Raw genomic sequence first — 18480 nt, 5'->3', positions numbered from 1 at the left:
CTTTATGGAGCTCCCAAATCCTCGTCCTAGGAGCCAAGGCCTGAAGTTTAGGACCCAAAGCCTCCTTTCAGGGACCAAACACTCATTTTTGGGGATTAGTCAGTGTCCAAATCCATACAAGGAGAGGGAAGTGCACCTGTCTTACTTACAGCTGAGTTATCTTAACCCAAGGGCTCATTTCAATAGCTTTAGAAGATTAAGCAGCTAATAACTGACAGAAGAGTATGAAGCCTCAATATTTGCTAATAACCTGGATGGTAGGATGTAGTATGCTCTCAGCAGGTTTGTGAACTGCACTAAACTGAGATGAGCAATCAATACCCTGAGGTGCAGAACTACTGTCCACTGTTTTCTGGGGCTACCCCTCTGCTGCCATCTGTCACACGGTAACAAAATGTAACAGGTTATTGGCAGGAAGGTTCAGCCTCTACTGCCATACCACCAACATCCACTCAGGCATTGCAGGCCAATATTATATTGTAAGCCCCCAGCCACCAGCAGCCATTGCTGTTCCTCTAGTGTGCTCAGCTGGCACATCTTTCCAGATTTTGGAGGGGTGAGCGAGGTTAGATGGAAGAGGAAATTGCTAGAGCTCACTAGGGGCTTGCTTAGCTTTCCCCACCTAAGAATGTATATTAAATATGCTTTATATTGTTATGGCTGGCTTTTATGAGGAGAAGAAGGTGAAGTACTTTTTACTCTGCACAGATGTCATACATTTTTCCTACTCGTCCTTGCTCATGAAGCTTCAAGCTCCTGGTAGAAGATACCAGAGTGCTATAGCCACTCAAATATATATATATGCATTCTATTAAACAGGGGCAAAACTAATTATTTTGACTTTCTATGATGGAGAGATAGCATCACTGGATGGGGAAAGGGCAACAGATGTAACCTTCCTGGACTTCTGCAAAGCCTCTGCCATGGTCTCTCACAATATTCTTCTCTCTGAATTGGAGAGGCATGGATTTGAAGGATGGACTTTTTGGTGGATTAAGAATTGGTTGGTTGGTTGCAGCCAAAGGGTTCTAATCAGTGGTTCTATGTCAGGGTGGAGGCCGGTGACAAGCGGTGTCTTTCAGGGGTTGGTCTTCAGACCAGTGCTCTTCAACATCTTCATCAGTGACAGAGATGCTGGCATCGAGTGCACCCTCAGCAAGTTTGCAGATGATACCAAGCTGAGTGGTGAAGCTGAGACATTGGAAGGAAGGGAAGCCATACAGAGGGACATGTAAGGACTCTGGGGTAATTAGGAAAACAATAACCTTGGCATACCGTCTTGATTAGTTTTTAATGAAATGAGGTGTGGGGAGGGTAGATGCTTCATCCAGAGTCAAATAGTGAGTAAGTGGCAGAACTGACAGTCCTTGTTTCTGCTCCGTGCCTCCAACAAGCAGTCCAGTCGGCTTCCCCTGCCCTCCAGGCTATTGGGTGGTTAAAGGCTATCTGTCTGCTTGGTTTTTCACACAGAATTGTAAAAAACAAAAACAAAAACAAACAAACAAACAAAAAAAAAAAACAAAAAAAAACCAAAAGCCAACATCTTGTGTGGGGAAGCCTTGCACTGACACAGACTGGATCTGATTAATTAACAGAACGCACAGCGTGTCCTCAGCCAGTGCTCAGCAGCTCAGTTGTAGTAAACTGAGCGCATCCCAGCCATGTATGGATGTTACCTTTAGAACAACCCTGTGAAAGCATCATCTCCATAGGGATAGGGAAATTTAAGCAGAGTGAATGAAGTTATTTGCCAGATCCATAGAGGGAATCTTGGCCACAGCTGTGGTCTCCTCTCTGTTAGACTGCACTGCTTCTGGAATTAGCACATCTCTGCCTGGCTGCTAAAACCAAATGGAGCTCCTGGACAAATGAGTGAGGAGCTTCCAGGACCTCTGCCTTGAATTTGAAAGATTCACATTTGAAAGATTCACATTTCTAAAATGTTGCATGACTTTACTGTTCATAAGAATTCACCTCTCAGGTTCTCAGAATCCCACCTCTGTGACCCCAACAACCCTTTTTCCACTCATAAAGTTGCCTGGAAGCTCTTTTCCAGTTGGACTAACGTAGTTCATCTCTGCAGTGATTACTCAGAATTGTGACATTCTATGAGAGAGCATTCCTTTCTTCTGTGCAGCATCAGCTACCACTTCAGTCCAAGGCAGACTGGCACTTGCATCCTCTTGCCTTGCAAGAGGACCGGGAAAGCCCATCTCGTAAATATGTGGATGAGAGGCTGGTGCAATTGCAGGAATTCCAGGGTTTTTTTGACACGAGGTGATTGAATTGGCACCTGGCCTGATGGCTGCAGATGGGTTCCATCTGTCGCAAAAGGAAAAGTGGATCCCAAGCCCAGGAGCTGGGGCTTTAAACTAGGTATGAAGGGGGAAAGGGATGAAACGAGGTTTGCTAGATGAGCCTGAGGGAGCAGTGATGGGTTTGGGCGGGAGGCCAGTGACTCAGCTGAGTCCTCTACACCAGTGCACAAAGCATGGGCAACAAGCAGGAGGAGCGGGAAGCCATTGTGCATCAGGCAAACTGTGACTTCGTTGCCATTGATGAGGCAGTGTCGGACAATTCTCATGACTGTATTCCTGCAGTGAAGGGCAATAAACTCTTCAGAAGGGAGAGGCAAGGAAGAAGGGGCATAAGGGCTCTATAAGAGTGTGTTGCTGAGTTTGGGCCTGGGAATAATAAGGTTGAGTCCATGTGGATCAAGGGGAAAGCCAACAAAGCTGACAGCCTTGTGGCGGTCTGTTATAGAGCACCTAACCAGGATGAATAAATGGACGAGGCGCTCTATGAGCAGCTGGCAGAATTTGTTCCCATGGGGGACTTGGACTTCCCCGATCTATGCTGGAAATACAGAACGGTGCACAAGCAGCAGCCTGGGAGGTTTCTAGAGTGTGTGGAAGATTTGCGCCCCAGAACGGGGCTGCAGCTGCCAGCCTGGCCTCCTCCACGGTGTGCGTTGGAAACGTTGCGCCCCGCTGGAGTCGGGGCCAGAACCCAGCTCAGCATGAACCGGGCTGCGGGGAGGAAGGAATGGGTTGGGTGCTGGGGAAGGGAAGCCCGCGGATCCAGGACCTAAAGCTGCCCACCTCGGGAAAGGCAAAGAAGAACAAAACTGACAGTGACATAAGGGAATTAAGTTTTATTGAGATGGATTTAGATGATATTGGATAGGATTAGGGTTAGGGTTTAGGGATAGAGATTGGAACGGAGCTTGTAGATGGCTGCTCCTACGGCATCAGATGTTAACTGATCTACAGGAACAGTTGGAACATTCCTAATGTCTATCCCAGAGTGCTGTTTGCCATGGGTGTTGCTTATGGCACTCAGTGTCACAACTGGGTTGAGATGGTCAGAATCATGAAGGTTGGTGTTGCCGAAAGGAACCAGGTGAGAATTTGAATCACAGTTTTTGGATCATTCTTTCGAGTTGGAGTATCAGTTGGAAAAACTCGAGTATCAGTTGGAAAAACTCGAGTATTTGCTGTCAGTTGGAAAAGGCCAATGAGGGGTCCGGTCCAATGGTCCCCACGGGCGCTGGCCTGTGAGAGCTCTCAGTTCATTGCGATGGACTCTGAGGATGGTTGCCGGCATGTCGGTCGCACGCTGCTATCCCGGCATCAGCAGGGCCGGCCGGGGATGTGCTGGGCCCGACGTGGTACCCGGGAGCGGCTCCGCCCCTGGGCTGGCCCTCGCCGCCTGGACCGGCTGGTGCGGCGTCTTCGGGGCTGGCTGTCGGTGTCCGCAGCCCGGCGATGGAGAGGCGAGCGGCTGCGAGTGCGGGCCCGCCCCGGATGTCTGCATGGGCTTCCGTGGGCCGTTGGGGAAGCCCTGGAGGACCCCGGTGCTGCCGGTGTGTTGGAGCTGCGGGTGCAGCTCTGAGCACCTGGGGTTGCTGTCGGCCGGCTCCCACGGTGTCTCTGGGGCCGGCTCGGAGATTCTGGGGCCCGGCGCCGCAACGGAGAGCGGCTTCTTGTCCGGGCCCGCTGTCCCTGCCTGCACCTGAGGTTGTATCCAAGTGCAGGGCAGCGCCTCGAGGACCGAGATGTCCCCTGGCTGGCAGAGTCTGTGCTGCTCTCGGCAGTCGCAGCAGCATTCTGGGTTCTCCCACGTCGTCCCCGGGACTCATTAAAGATGTTTCCATCCCGGCGCAGACGTGCAGAGATTCTCCTGCGGTCCGTCCTGCGCTGGATGGACAGACCGCTGCTCTCAGGCACACAGGATCGTTCAGCTGGCTCTGATGGTGCCTGGATGGAGGTGCCGGAGCTGCTGCTCTCTGGTGACACAGAACTCTGAGATGGTTGTAGGCCTTGCTGGCAGGTGGTGCCGGAGCTGCTGCTCTCCGGTGTCAAAGAGCTCTCAGATGGCTGCTGGCTGCTGTTGCTGAGGCCAGCAAGACCTGAGCTGGTGCTGGAGGCTGTAAGGGGAGGCAGGAAGGTGAGCAGGATGGAATTCCAGCCATGGGGTGGAACTGGCTCCCGTTTGTCCCGGGCTGGAGGGATTTGAGCAAGGCCGCTCTGAGCAGCCGCTGCCAGGCCTCGCCTGGCCCAGCCCAGCAGCACGCGGCTGTTTGCCTCTTACCGGTGCCCTCTCCAGCACAGGCGTTGCACTCCCAGCTGGTTGTGCTGATACTCAGGTGGGAACAGAGGCGGTGTGTGCCTCGTGCAGCACAGGAGCTGCAGAGGAGCAGCTCCCAAGGCCTGTGGAAAGCAACGGGTTGTGGCCGTGAGCACAAAGTGCCCTGAGCCAGGGAGTGCCCGGCACAGCTCTGGTGCTCAGTCTGTGCTCCCCCAGCCTGTGGTGAGGCTGCGATGCCACGCAGAGCCCCAGAGGGCAGCTGAGCTCACTCACCCCTCTCCTGACTGCAGTCTGCCAAGAGAGTAAAGGCAGTTGCTGGCCACGCAACGTCGGTACCAAACTGCCAGTCCGGTATAGGCGACGTTTTCCCACCATATTGAAAATCTACCAGAGAAGGGAGGGAATGTGATGAGCACTCACTGGCCCAGGACTAAAACTAACCCATGAAATCCATCCATCCCCATCCACCCTATCCCTGGTTCCAGCTTCTCACTGACACATAGGCCCATGTTAATGGCTGCCAAGGGCCAGGCCTGCCGGGGCAGTCCTTGGGCAGGCACAGCTCCTGTGCCCTCACATCTCAAGAGCTGGCTGAAGGACACCAACCTGACTGGGATTCGGATCCCCAGAGTCAGCATTTCTCGCAGAAACGTCTCCGTGTCTCTGCAGTTGGGGCAGTGGAAGCTGTAAAGCCCACAGCCCAGGGCCATTCTCTGCAGCAGAAACACAAGCAGTGTGGGTGTGGGCCAGGCCTGGTGCTGCTGAGCGCCTGCGGTGCCGCAGGTTGGGGGGAGGGCTCCTACCTGGACGCAGGCCCGGTGCAACCAGGCGTGTTGGCAGGCTGGGCACACCATGGTGCCGTACGACCTGCTGTCACCTACAGTCTCCATGCAGATGATGCAGGTCGTGTCCTGCTCCGGTTCTGCCTGCACTGCCTGCTGCGGGCGGTGCTCCCAGCAGAAGGCCCTGGGGGAAGATGGAAGGGATGGGCGAGGTGAGAAGGGCTGCGAGGAGGGCAGAGGAACGGGAAGGAGCCCCAGGCCTTGGCTCTGGCTCTGTCAGGCTGCTGGGAGGTTCACAGCGCGTTCCTCGCTGCTTTGGCTGGTGCTGACAGCAGGGTTGGAGGCCACAGGCCGCACCTGGCAGCTCTTACCTGTACAACCCAAAGTACTGGGTGACGCATTGACCCGCATAGGCACAGGGCAGATGGAAGCTCCGCTCACATCCTGGCTCTGCGCAGGTGATGCTGGCCCCCGAAATGTCACAGACGAAGCAGAGCTGGAAAGAGCAGAGCAGCCCCCATCAGCTGCAGGCTCAGGGCCTACGCAGCAGGCCCCGCACCTCTGGGCAGGGCGCAGGATGCGGGCAGGGCTGGGTGGCACTCTGCAGAGCTGCCTGGTGAACAGGGCTGGTCTGCAAGAGCAGGAATGTCTCCTGGAGCTGGGAGGAGGGGCTGGGATTGCTTTCTTGGGACCAGGCTAAGCTCTCCTGGCACCAAGCTCCCTGTTCCGGTCCAGTGCTCACCGTCTGCTCTGCCTCCTCCACTGTGCGCGTCAGGTCTTCAAAACAAAAACGTGCCTCGTTGTTACCTGGCACGTTTTCACAAAGACCGTTGGCAAATCGCTGTACAGGAGGAAAGAGCACGGTCTAGTTATGGCAGAAAGGAGGAAATCACTGGTTGGAGGAAGGTGGCAGGAGCCACCAGGGAACTCACCGCACAAAACTCGTGGTAAGACAATCTTTGAATGCTCTGTTTGTACCCAAGGATGCCCGAGTCCTCATCCTCTAGGCCACAGAGCACGCATGCTGGAGAGGAGAGAGTAACAGCAGTGAGCGCCTTGCGGGGCCAGGTGCCCCCTGGGCTGTCCCAGGGGCTGCTCTGTGCCAGCTGTGCCAGCTGAGGGGCAGGGCTGCAGGCCGTGCATGCAGGGATACTTGGCTCTCACCTGGCTCTTCTGAGCCGACATCCTCCTGTGTCTCCGCACACTCCGTGTGCGTCGACTGCCACCACGTGCAGAGTGTCTGTCCCATCACTGCTGGGCTCCGTCCTCTGCGTGCAAACCTATGGGAGAAGAGGGACGAGGCTGAGTTGGCGGCTCAGGCCCCCGAGCGCTGGGGAACCGGCCTCCCTCCCTCGGCAGCCTCAGGCAGCCCCTTCCTCCCTGCTCACCTCACCAAGTCGCACTGAGCTGGGACTGAGCCCCGCAGCCTCAGGTCTACTTCACAGCCCACGTGTCACAACGGCTGTTCCGTGCCACCCTCTGTGACGCCATCACACCTCACATGCAGCCCGCATGTCACAATGGCCGTTCCATTCTGATGTCATTCTTGGGTGCCCTCAGCCCTGTGAGGTGTGATGGCATCACAGAGGGTGGCACGGAACAGCCGTTGTGACACGTGGGCTGTGAAGTAGACCTGAGGCTGCGGGGCTCAGTCCCAGCTCAGTGCGACTTGGTGAGGTGAGCAGGGAGGAAGGGGCTGCCTGAGGCTGCCGAGGGAGGGAGGCCGGTTCCCCAGCGCTCGGGGGCCTGAGCCGCCAACTCAGCCTCGTCCCTCTTCTCCCATAGGTTTGCACGCAGAGGACGGAGCCCAGCAGTGATGGGACAGACACTCTGCACGTGGTGGCAGTCGACGCACACGGAGTGTGCGGAGACACAGGAGGATGTCGGCTCAGAAGAGCCAGGTGAGAGCCAAGTATCCCTGCATGCACGGCCTGCAGCCCTGCCCCTCAGCTGGCACAGCTGGCACAGAGCAGCCCCTGGGACAGCCCAGGGGGCACCTGGCCCCGCAAGGCGCTCACTGCTGTTACTCTCTCCTCTCCAGCATGCGTGCTCTGTGGCCTAGAGGATGAGGACTCGGGCATCCTTGGGTACAAACAGAGCATTCAAAGATTGTCTTACCACGAGTTTTGTGCGGTGAGTTCCCTGGTGGCTCCTGCCACCTTCCTCCAACCAGTGATTTCCTCCTTTCTGCCATAACTAGACCGTGCTCTTTCCTCCTGTACAGCGATTTGCCAACGGTCTTTGTGAAAACGTGCCAGGTAACAACGAGGCACGTTTTTGTTTTGAAGACCTGACGCGCACAGTGGAGGAGGCAGAGCAGACGGTGAGCACTGGACCGGAACAGGGAGCTTGGTGCCAGGAGAGCTTAGCCTGGTCCCAAGAAAGCAATCCCAGCCCCTCCTCCCAGCTCCAGGAGACATTCCTGCTCTTGCAGACCAGCCCTGTTCACCAGGCAGCTCTGCAGAGTGCCACCCAGCCCTGCCCGCATCCTGCGCCCTGCCCAGAGGTGCGGGGCCTGCTGCGTAGGCCCTGAGCCTGCAGCTGATGGGGGCTGCTCTGCTCTTTCCAGCTCTGCTTCGTCTGTGACATTTCGGGGGCCAGCATCACCTGCGCAGAGCCAGGATGTGAGCGGAGCTTCCATCTGCCCTGTGCCTATGCGGGTCAATGCGTCACCCAGTACTTTGGGTTGTACAGGTAAGAGCTGCCAGGTGCGGCCTGTGGCCTCCAACCCTGCTGTCAGCACCAGCCAAAGCAGCGAGGAACGCGCTGTGAACCTCCCAGCAGCCTGACAGAGCCAGAGCCAAGGCCTGGGGCTCCTTCCCGTTCCTCTGCCCTCCTCGCAGCCCTTCTCACCTCGCCCATCCCTTCCATCTTCCCCCAGGGCCTTCTGCTGGGAGCACCGCCCGCAGCAGGCAGTGCAGGCAGAACCGGAGCAGGACACGACCTGCATCATCTGCATGGAGACTGTAGGTGACAGCAGGTCGTACGGCACCATGGTGTGCCCAGCCTGCCAACACGCCTGGTTGCACCGGGCCTGCGTCCAGGTAGGAGCCCTCCCCCCAACCTGCGGCACCGCAGGCGCTCAGCAGCACCAGGCCTGGCCCACACCCACACTGCTTGTGTTTCTGCTGCAGAGAATGGCCCTGGGCTGTGGGCTTTACAGCTTCCACTGCCCCAACTGCAGAGACACGGAGACGTTTCTGCGAGAAATGCTGACTCTGGGGATCCGAATCCCAGTCAGGTTGGTGTCCTTCAGCCAGCTCTTGAGATGTGAGGGCACAGGAGCTGTGCCTGCCCAAGGACTGCCCCGGCAGGCCTGGCCCTTGGCAGCCATTAACATGGGCCTATGTGTCAGTGAGAAGCTGGAACCAGGGATAGGGTGGATGGGGATGGATGGATTTCATGGGTTAGTTTTAGTCCTGGGCCAGTGAGTGCTCATCACATTCCCTCCCTTCTCTGGTAGATTTTCAATATGGTGGGAAAACGTCGCCTATACCGGACTGGCAGTTTGGTACCGACGTTGCGTGGCCAGCAACTGCCTTTACTCTCTTGGCAGACTGCAGTCAGGAGAGGGGTGAGTGAGCTCAGCTGCCCTCTGGGGCTCTGCGTGGCATCGCAGCCTCACCACAGGCTGGGGGAGCACAGACTGAGCACCAGAGCTGTGCCGGGCACTCCCTGGCTCAGGGCACTTTGTGCTCACGGCCACAACCCGTTGCTTTCCACAGGCCTTGGGAGCTGCTCCTCTGCAGCTCCTGTGCTGCACGAGGCACACACCGCCTCTGTTCCCACCTGAGTATCAGCACAACCAGCTGGGAGTGCAACGCCTGTGCTGGAGAGGGCACCGGTAAGAGGCAAACAGCCGCGTGCTGCTGGGCTGGGGACAGGCGAGGCCTGGCAGCGGCTGCTCAGAGCGGCCTTGCTCAAATCCCTCCAGCCCGGGACAAACGGGAGCCAGTTCCACCCCATGGCTGGAATTCCATCCTGCTCACCTTCCTGCCTCCCCTTACAGCCTCCAGCACCAGCTCAGGTCTTGCTGGCCTCAGCAACAGCAGCCAGCAGCCATCTGAGAGCTCTTTGACACCGGAGAGCAGCAGCTCCGGCACCACCTGCCAGCAAGGCCTACAACCATCTCAGAGCTCTGTGTCACCAGAGAGCAGCAGCTCCGGCACCTCCAGCCAGGCACCATCAGAGCCAGCTGAACGATCCTGTGTGCCTGAGAGCAGCGGTCTGTCCATCCAGCGCAGGACGGACCGCAGGAGAATCTCTGCACGTCTGCGCCGGGATGGAAACATCTTTAATGAGTCCCGGGGACGACGTGGGAGAACCCAGAATGCTGCTGCGACTGCCGAGAGCAGCACAGACTCTGCCAGCCAGGGGACATCTCGGTCCTCGAGGCGCTGCCCTGCACTTGGATACAACCTCAGGTGCAGGCAGGGACAGCGGGCCCGGACAAGAAGCCGCTCTCCGTTGCGGCGCCGGGCCCCAGAATCTCCGAGCCGGCCCCAGAGACACCGTGGGAGCCGGCCGACAGCAACCCCAGGTGCTCAGAGCTGCACCCGCAGCTCCAACACACCGGCAGCACCGGGGTCCTCCAGGGCTTCCCCAACGGCCCACGGAAGCCCATGCAGACATCCGGGGCGGGCCCGCACTCGCAGCCGCTCGCCTCTCCATCGCCGGGCTGCGGACACCGACAGCCAGCCCCGAAGACGCCGCACCAGCCGGTCCAGGCGGCGAGGGCCAGCCCAGGGGCGGAGCCGCTCCCGGGTACCACGTCGGGCCCAGCACATCCCCGGCCGGCCCTGCTGATGCCGGGATAGCAGCGTGCGACCGACATGCCGGCAACCATCCTCAGAGTCCATCGCAATGAACTGAGAGCTCTCACAGGCCAGCGCCCGCGGGGACCATTGGACCGGACCCCTCATTGGCCTTTTCCAACTGACAGCAAATACTCGAGTTTTTCCAACTGATACTCGAGTTTTTCCAACTGATACTCCAACTCGAAAGAATGATCCAAAAACTGTGATTCAAATTCTCACCTGGTTCCTTTCGACAACACCAACCTTCATGATTCTGACCATCTCAACCCAGTTGTGACACTGAGTGCCATAAGCAACACCCATGGCAAACAGCACTCTGGGATAGACATTAGGAATGTTCCAACTGTTCCTGTAGATCAGTTAACATCTGATGCCGTAGGAGCAGCCATCTACAAGCTCCGTTCCAATCTCTATCCCTAAACCCTAACCCTAATCCTATCCAATATCATCTAAATCCATCTCAATAAAACTTAATTCCCTTATGTCACTGTCAGTTTTGTTCTTCTTTGCCTTTCCCGAGGTGGGCAGCTTTAGGTCCTGGATCCGCGGGCTTCCCTTCCCCAGCACCCAACCCATTCCTTCCTCCCCGCAGCCCGGTTCATGCTGAGCTGGGTTCTGGCCCCGACTCCAGCGGGGCGCAACGTTTCCAACGCACACCGTGGAGGAGGCCAGGCTGGCAGCTGCAGCCCCGTTCTGGGGCGCACATCTTCCACACACTCTAGAAACCTCCCAGGCTGCTGCTTGTGCACCGTTCTGTATTTCCAGCATAGATCGGGGAAGTCCAAGTCCCCCATGGGAACAAATTCTGCCAGCTGCTCATAGAGCGCCTCGTCCATTTATTCATCCTGGTTAGGTGCTCTATAACAGACCGCCACAAGGCTGTCAGCTTTGTTGGCTTTCCCCTTGATCCACATGGACTCAACCTTATTATTCCCAGGCCCAAACTCAGCAACACACTCTTATAGAGCCCTTATGCCCCTTCTTCCTTGCCTCTCCCTTCTGAAGAGTTTATTGCCCTTCACTGCAGGAATACAGTCATGAGAATTGTCCGACACTGCCTCATCAATGGCAACGAAGTCACAGTTTGCCTGATGCACAATGGCTTCCCGCTCCTCCTGCTTGTTGCCCATGCTTTGTGCACTGGTGTAGAGGACTCAGCTGAGTCACTGGCCTCCCGCCCAAACCCATCACTGCTCCCTCAGGCTCATCTAGCAAACCTCGTTTCATCCCTTTCCCCCTTCATACCTAGTTTAAAGCCCCAGCTCCTGGGCTTGGGATCCACTTTTCCTTTTGCGACAGATGGAACCCATCTGCAGCCATCAGGCCAGGTGCCAATTCAATCACCTCGTGTCAAAAAAACCCTGGAATTCCTGCAATTGCACCAGCCTCTCATCCACATATTTATGAGATGGGCTTTCCCGGTCCTCTTGCAAGGCAAGAGGATGCAAGTGCCAGTCTGCCTTGGACTGAAGTGGTAGCTGATGCTGCACAGAAGAAAGGAATGCTCTCTCATAGAATGTCACAATTCTGAGTAATCACTGCAGAGATGAACTACGTTAGTCCAACTGGAAAAGAGCTTCCAGGCAACTTTATAAGAGTGGAAAAAGGGTTGTTGGGGTCACAGAGGTGGGATTCTGAGAACCTGAGAGGTGAATTCTTATGAACAGTAAAGTCATGCAACATTTTAGAAATGTGAATCTTTCAAATGTGAATCTTTCAAATTCAAGGCAGAGGTCCTGGAAGCTCCTCACTCATTTGTCCAGGAGCTCCATTTGGTTTTAGCAGCCAGGCAGAGATGTGCTAATTCCAGAAGCAGTGCAGTCTAACAGAGAGGAGACCACAGCTGTGGCCAAGATTCCCTCTATGGATCTGGCAAATAACTTCATTCACTCTGCTTATATTTCCCTATCCCTATGGAGATGATGCTTTCACAGGGTTGTTCTAAAGGTAACATCCATACATGGCTGGGATGCGCTCAGTTTACTACAACTGAGCTGCTGAGCACTGGCTGAGGACACGCTGTGCGTTCTGTTAATTAATCAGATCCAGTCTGTGTCAGTGCAAGGCTTCCCCACACAAGATGTTGGCTTTTGGTTTTTTTTTGTTTTTTTTTTTTTGTTTGTTTGTTTGTTTTTGTTTTTGTTTTTTACAATTCTGTGTGAAAAACCAAGCAGACAGATAGCCTTTAACCACCCAATAGCCTGGAGGGCAGGGGAAGCCGACTGGACTGCTTGTTGGAGGCACGGAGCAGAAACAAGGACTGTCAGTTCTGCCACTTACTCACTATTTGACTCTGGATGAAGCATCTACCCTCCCCACACCTCATTTCATTAAAAACTAATCAAGACGGTATGCCAAGGTTATTGTTTTCCTAATTACCCCAGAGTCCTTACATGTCCCTCTGTATGGCTTCCCTTCCTTCCAATGTCTCAGCTTCACCACTCAGCTTGGTATCATCTGCAAACTTGCTGAGGGTGCACTCGATGCCAGCATCTCTGTCACTGATGAAGATGTTGAAGAGCACTGGTCTGAAGACCAACCCCTGAAAGACACCGCTTGTCACCGGCCTCCACCCTGACATAGAACCACTGATTAGAACCCTTTGGCTGCAACCAACCAACCAATTCTTAATCCACCAAAAAGTCCATCCTTCAAATCCATGCCTCTCCAATTCAGAGAGAAGAATATTGTGAGAGACCATGGCAGAGGCTTTGCAGAAGTCCAGGAAGGTTACATCTGTTGCCCTTTCCCCATCCAGTGATGCTATCTCTCCATCATAGAAAGTCAAAATAATTAGTTTTGCCCCTGTTTAATAGAATGCATATATATATATTTGAGTGGCTATAGCACTCTGGTATCTTCTACCAGGAGCTTGAAGCTTCATGAGCAAGGACGAGTAGGAAAAATGTATGACATCTGTGCAGAGTAAAAAGTACTTCACCTTCTTCTCCTCATAAAAGCCAGCCATAACAATATAAAGTATATTTAATATACATTCTTAGGTGGGGAAAGCTAAGCAAGCCCCTAGTGAGCTCTAGCAATTTCCTCTTCCATCTAACCTCGCTCACCCCTCCAAAATCTGGAAAGATGTGCCAGCTGAGCACACTAGAGGAACAGCAATGGCTGCTGGTGGCTGGGGGCTTACAATATAATATTGGCCTGCAATGCCTGAGTGGATGTTGGTGGTATGGCAGTAGAGGCTGAACCTTCCTGCCAATAACCTGTTACATTTTGTTACCGTGTGACAGATGGCAGCAGAGGGGTAGCCCCAGAAAACAGTGGACAGTAGTTCTGCACCTCAGGGTATTGATTGCTCATCTCAGTTTAGTGCAGTTCACAAACCTGCTGAGAGCATACTACATCCTACCATCCAGGTTATTAGCAAATATTGAGGCTTCATACTCTTCTGTCAGTTATTAGCTGCTTAATCTTCTAAAGCTATTGAAATGAGCCCTTGGGTTAAGATAACTCAGCTGTAAGTAAGACAGGTGCACTTCCCTCTCCTTGTATGGATTTGGACACTGACTAATCCCCAAAAATGAGTGTTTGGTCCCTGAAAGGAGGCTTTGGGTCCTAAACTTCAGGCCTTGGCTCCTAGGACGAGGATTTGGGAGCTCCATAAATGGGGCTTTCCTCTTGAGGAAAGCACTGGGAGCCTCAGAGGGTGATTTTGCATCCTAACGAAATGGTGGGCTCTGAAACTAAGACACCGCACCCTGAAGGTGACAGCCTGGGACGTCCAAATGAGCATGTAAGCAATGCCTTTGGATCCAAACCAGAGGCTCAGAGCCCTGACAACAAGGATTTGGTCATGAAAAAGGAGACCCTGAGCCCCAAACCTGAAGGTTTAGGTGACCTGAGCGTATTTGGGCGCACCTCTGCTCCCGGGAGGTCACGGCTCAGCCCTGCACATCTCTGCCTCAGCCTCACTATTGTGGTGGGCAGCCACAGTGTTTTTGCCAATGGAAGGCTGCTCCCTGCTGCACTCCGAGAAGAAACCTCACAGGAACAGCACTCGTTTGTGTTACAGCACACACGCACCCCACCACTGCTGCTCCTGCCCTATAACAACCCGATGCTTAACCAACAGGTTCGCTTTTTCCCTTGCCAGAGAAATACGGGCTACAGATTAGGGACACCCATACACAAATAACACCCTTGTGCTGATTTACTGGCACTCCTAACATCTTTAATGAGAATGCCTGGGTACCAACGGGTGCAAGCAATTGTTTGCATTGCAGTACTAACACCACTGAGGAAATCAGGCTCAGGGGAGGCCTCACTTCATGGAACTCCCGGAAAGGTGTTCCATGGTGGGGGTCGGCCTCTTCTCCCAGGTAACAGCGATGGGACCAGAGGGAACGGCCTCAAGTTGCGACAGTGGAGGTCCCTGTTGGATATTAGGAAGAACGTCTGGGCTGAAAGAGCAGTCGGGCACTGGCACAGCTGCCCGGGGAGCTGGGGGAGTCAGCGTCCATGGAGGTGCTCCAGAAGCGTGGGGATGTGGCCCTGAGGGACGTGGGCAGTGGGCAGCTGGGGGGTGGTCGGTGGGACTTGGTGATCTTAGAGGTGTTTGTCAACCAGAGAGATTCTGTGATTCTGTGAGTCATTGATTGGAACGAGAGGTAATCAGCGGCCAACAGCCCACAAGTAAAGCCTGGAGAACATCATGGCAACACGTAAACACTCTATTGGATACTGATGGAGCCACAGGCCCCGTAGCATTCAGGTGGGGCCAGGAGGGTGGATGTGCCGCCCAGTGCCTTCATCAGCACCAACACGCCGGGTTCTAAAAGGGCTGCGTCCGGCAAGAGCCGCCGCCCTCCTGCTTGGGTGCCCTCAGCCCTGTGAGGTGTGATGACAACACGGAGGGTGACACGGAACGGCCATCGTGACTTGCGGGCTGTGGAACAGAGCTGAGGCTGCGGGGCTCAGGCCCAGCTCAGTGCGACTTGGTGAGGTGAGCAGGGAGGAAGGGGCTGCCTGAGGCTGCCAAGGGAGGGAGGAGGGCTCCCCAGCGCTCGGAGGCCTGAGCTGCCAACTCAGCCTCGTCCCGTTTCTCCCATAGGTTGGCACGCAGAGGACAAAGCCTGGTGTTGCTGGGACAGACACTCTGCGAGTGCTCGCCGTTAACGCACACGATGTCCGAGGGGACACCTGAGGAGGCCGCCGGCTCGACTGAGCTAGGTGAGAGCAAAGTATCCCTGCACGCAGCTCCCCGCTGCCGGGCAGAGGGGTGCTGGGGGTCTGCCTGCAGCGGAGAGAGGAGGTGGGAGCACGCAGGGGCTCTCATCTGCCGCAGGCAGGGCCCCTCTGCTCCTTGGCCAGGGGGGCTGCGGTTGGGCTGTGGCTGCCCACTGTCACTGCTAGGCCTACAGTGCCCCTTCCCCTCCACGGCCTCCAGCCCTGCCCCTCAGCTGGCACAGCTGGCACAGAGCAGCCCCTGGGACAGCCCAGGGGGCACCTGGCCCCACAAGGCACTCACGACTGTTACTCTTTCCTCTCCAGCATGCGTGCTCTGTGGCCGAGTGGATGACAACCCATCCATCTTCGGCGAGAGACACGAGATGTATGGGATCTGTTTCCATGCATTTTGTGTGGTGAGTTCCCTCGTGGCTTCTGCCACCTTCCTCCAACCAGTGGTTCCCTCCTTTCTGCATTAACAAAATCACACTCTTTCCTCCTGTACAGGGATTTGCCAACGGTCTCTGTCAACATGGATTTAACAATAAAAAAGAGGGCCTTTTCTACATTGAACACCTCATTGTCTTGATGAGGCAGGCAGCGCAGACGGTGAGCACCGGACTGGAACTGGGAGCTTGGTGCCAGGAGAGGCACGGCGAGCTTAGCCTGGTCCCAAGAAAGCAATCCCAGCCCCTCCTCCCAGCTCCAGGAGACACTCCTGCACTTGCAGACCAGCCCTGTTCACCAGGCAGCTCTGCAGAGTGCCACCCAGCCCTGCCCGCATCCTGCGCCCTGCCCACAGGTGCGGGGCCCGCTGCGTAGGCCCTGAGCCTGCAGCTGATGGGGGCTGCTCTGCTCTTTCCAGCTTTGCTTCGTCTGTGGCAATCGGGGGGCCAGCGTCACCTGCGCAGCGCCAGGCTGCCAGCGGAGCTACCATTTCCCCTGCGCCCCAGAGGGTCAATGTGTCACCCAACACTTTGGCCGCTACAGGTAAGGGCTCCCAGGTGTCGCCTGTGGGCCTCCAACCCCTGCTGTCAGCACCAGCCAAAGCAGCGAGGAACACGCTGTGACGCCTCCCAGCAGCCTGACAGAGCCAGAGACAAGGCCTGGGGCTCCTTCCATCCCTCTGCCCTCCTCGCAGCCCTTCTCACCTCGCCCATCCCTTCCATCTTCCCCCAGGTCCTTCTGCTGGGAGCACCTCCCGCACCAGCCAGTGGAGACAGCACCGATGCAGGACACCACCTGCATCATATGCATGGATCCCGTGGGTGACAGCAGGTCATACGTCACCATGGTGTGCCCGGCCTGCCAACACGCCTGGTTTCACCGGGACTGTATCCAGGTAGGAGCCCTCCCCTCACCCCGCGGGCACCGCAGGCGCTCAGCAGCACCAGGCTCGGCTCACTCTCACCGCTGCTCGTGTTTCCGCTGCAGGGAATGGCCACGAGTGCTGGGATGCGCTGCTTCCAGTGCCCTCTCTGCCGAGACCGAGAGAGGTTCATTCCAGAGATGATCAACCTGGGGATCTACATCCCACGCAGGTTGGTGTCTTTCAGCCAGCTCTCGAGACGGGAGGGCACAAGAGCTGTGCCCGCACAAAGACTGCCCCAGCAGGCCTGGCCCTTTGCTGCGGGGGTGGCTTTGCTCAGTCTCAGTCTAGAGGCACTCAGAGCTCATCACATTCCCACTATTCTCTGGCAGGAGACCAAAGTGGGAGCGCAACCGTGCCTACGCAGAGCTGGGAGTTCGGCACGGACGCTGCGACGCCAGCGACTGCCGTCACCCCCATGGCAGGGAGCAGAGAGAGGGAGAGGGGTGAGTTACCTCAGCTGCCCTCTGGGGCTCTGCGTGGCATCGCAGCCTCACCACAGGCTGGGGGAGCACAGACCGAGCACCAGAGCTGCCCTCTGGGCACTCCCTGGCTCGGGGCACTTTGTCCTCACGGCCACAACCCGTTGCTTTCCACAGGCTCTGGGAGCTGCTCCTCTGCAGCTCCTGCGCTGCACAAGGCACGCACCGACTCTGCTCCAACTTGAGTCACAGCACCACCAGCTGGGAGTGCGCCAGCTGTGCTGGAGAGGGCACCGGTAAGAGGCGAACAGCCGCGTGCTGCCGGGCTGGGGCCAGGCGAGGCCTCGCTCAAGTCCCTTTGGCCCAGGACGGATGGGAGCCCGTCCCACCCCGGGGCTGCAGATCTGTCCCGCTCACCTTCCTGCCTTTCCTTACAGCCTCCAGCACCAACTCGGACAGCGCTGGCCCCAACACCGCCAGCCAGCAGGAACTGGGGCCATCCCAAAGCCCTGCAGGACAGCAGAGCAGCAGCTCCGACACCACCAGCCAGGCACCGTCGGAGCCGGATTCCAGTTCCCAGGTGCCGGAGCCGGATTCCAGTTCCCAGGTGCCGGAGCCGGATCCCAGCTCCCAGGTGCCTGAGCTGCTCTCCGGGCAGCCGGGGCGGGCGCGGACTCGAAGCCGCTCGCCTCTCGATCGTCGGGCTGCAGAGACCGACAGCCAGCCCCAGAGGCGCCGTAGGAGCCGGTCCAGGCGGCGAGGGCCAGCCCAGGGCCGGAGCCGCACCCGAGTACCACCACGTCGGGCCCAGCGCGTCACCAGCCGGCCCCACTGACGCCGTCGGAGCAGCCGCGTACAAGCTCCGTTTCCTATCCAAAGTCATCAAGTCATCTGAATCCATCACAATAAAACTTAATTCCATCATGCCACTGTCAGTTTTGTTCTGCTCTGCCTGTCCCGAGCTGGGCAGCTTTAGGGGAGTCAGCGTCCACGCTGGACGCTGAGGTGCTCCAGAACCGTGGGGATGTGGCACTGAGGGACGCGGGCAGTGGGCTGGTGGGGGGGAGGGGGGGAGATGGACTTGATGACCTTGGAGGTCTTCGTCAGTCTTAATTCCATGACTCAAGTATCCGACGGGTTTTGGGTACTCACCTACCTTCACTACTACTCACATGGAAGCCAATGCAAAGTCAGCCTTAGTTTAGGTGATGCTCCCGCCAAGAACACGTCCAGCCAGAGCAGCGTTGTGGGAACAAAACGCCCAGCTGAACCCCGTGGTTTGGTGGTACAAATCCAAGCTAAGGGCTTCGAGCTGC

The 18480-nt window shown here is 56.5% G+C and overlaps 1 protein-coding gene across 1 annotated transcript; it reads left to right on the top strand.

Moving 5' to 3' along the window:
• The first annotated feature begins 13874 nt into the window (after positions 1–13874).
• LOC140251280 (PHD finger protein 7-like) lies at positions 13875–17999 on the top strand. Its single transcript, XM_072334885.1, is given in 12 exon segments — positions 13875–14080; positions 15258–15376; positions 15698–15789; positions 15881–15982; positions 16239–16363; positions 16553–16726; positions 16728–16785; positions 16787–16914; positions 17075–17188; positions 17342–17460; positions 17602–17744; positions 17799–17999. Coding segments are annotated over 12 exon segments (1581 nt in total).
• Positions 18000–18480: the final 481 nt, after the last annotated feature.

Source organism: Excalfactoria chinensis, chromosome 1 (assembly GCF_039878825.1).
Source record: "Excalfactoria chinensis isolate bCotChi1 chromosome 1, bCotChi1.hap2, whole genome shotgun sequence".
Taxonomy (NCBI): domain Eukaryota; kingdom Metazoa; phylum Chordata; class Aves; order Galliformes; family Phasianidae; genus Excalfactoria; species Excalfactoria chinensis.
Note: the sequence above shows the minus strand (reverse complement) of the source record. Positions and strands in the feature narration are given on the sequence as shown.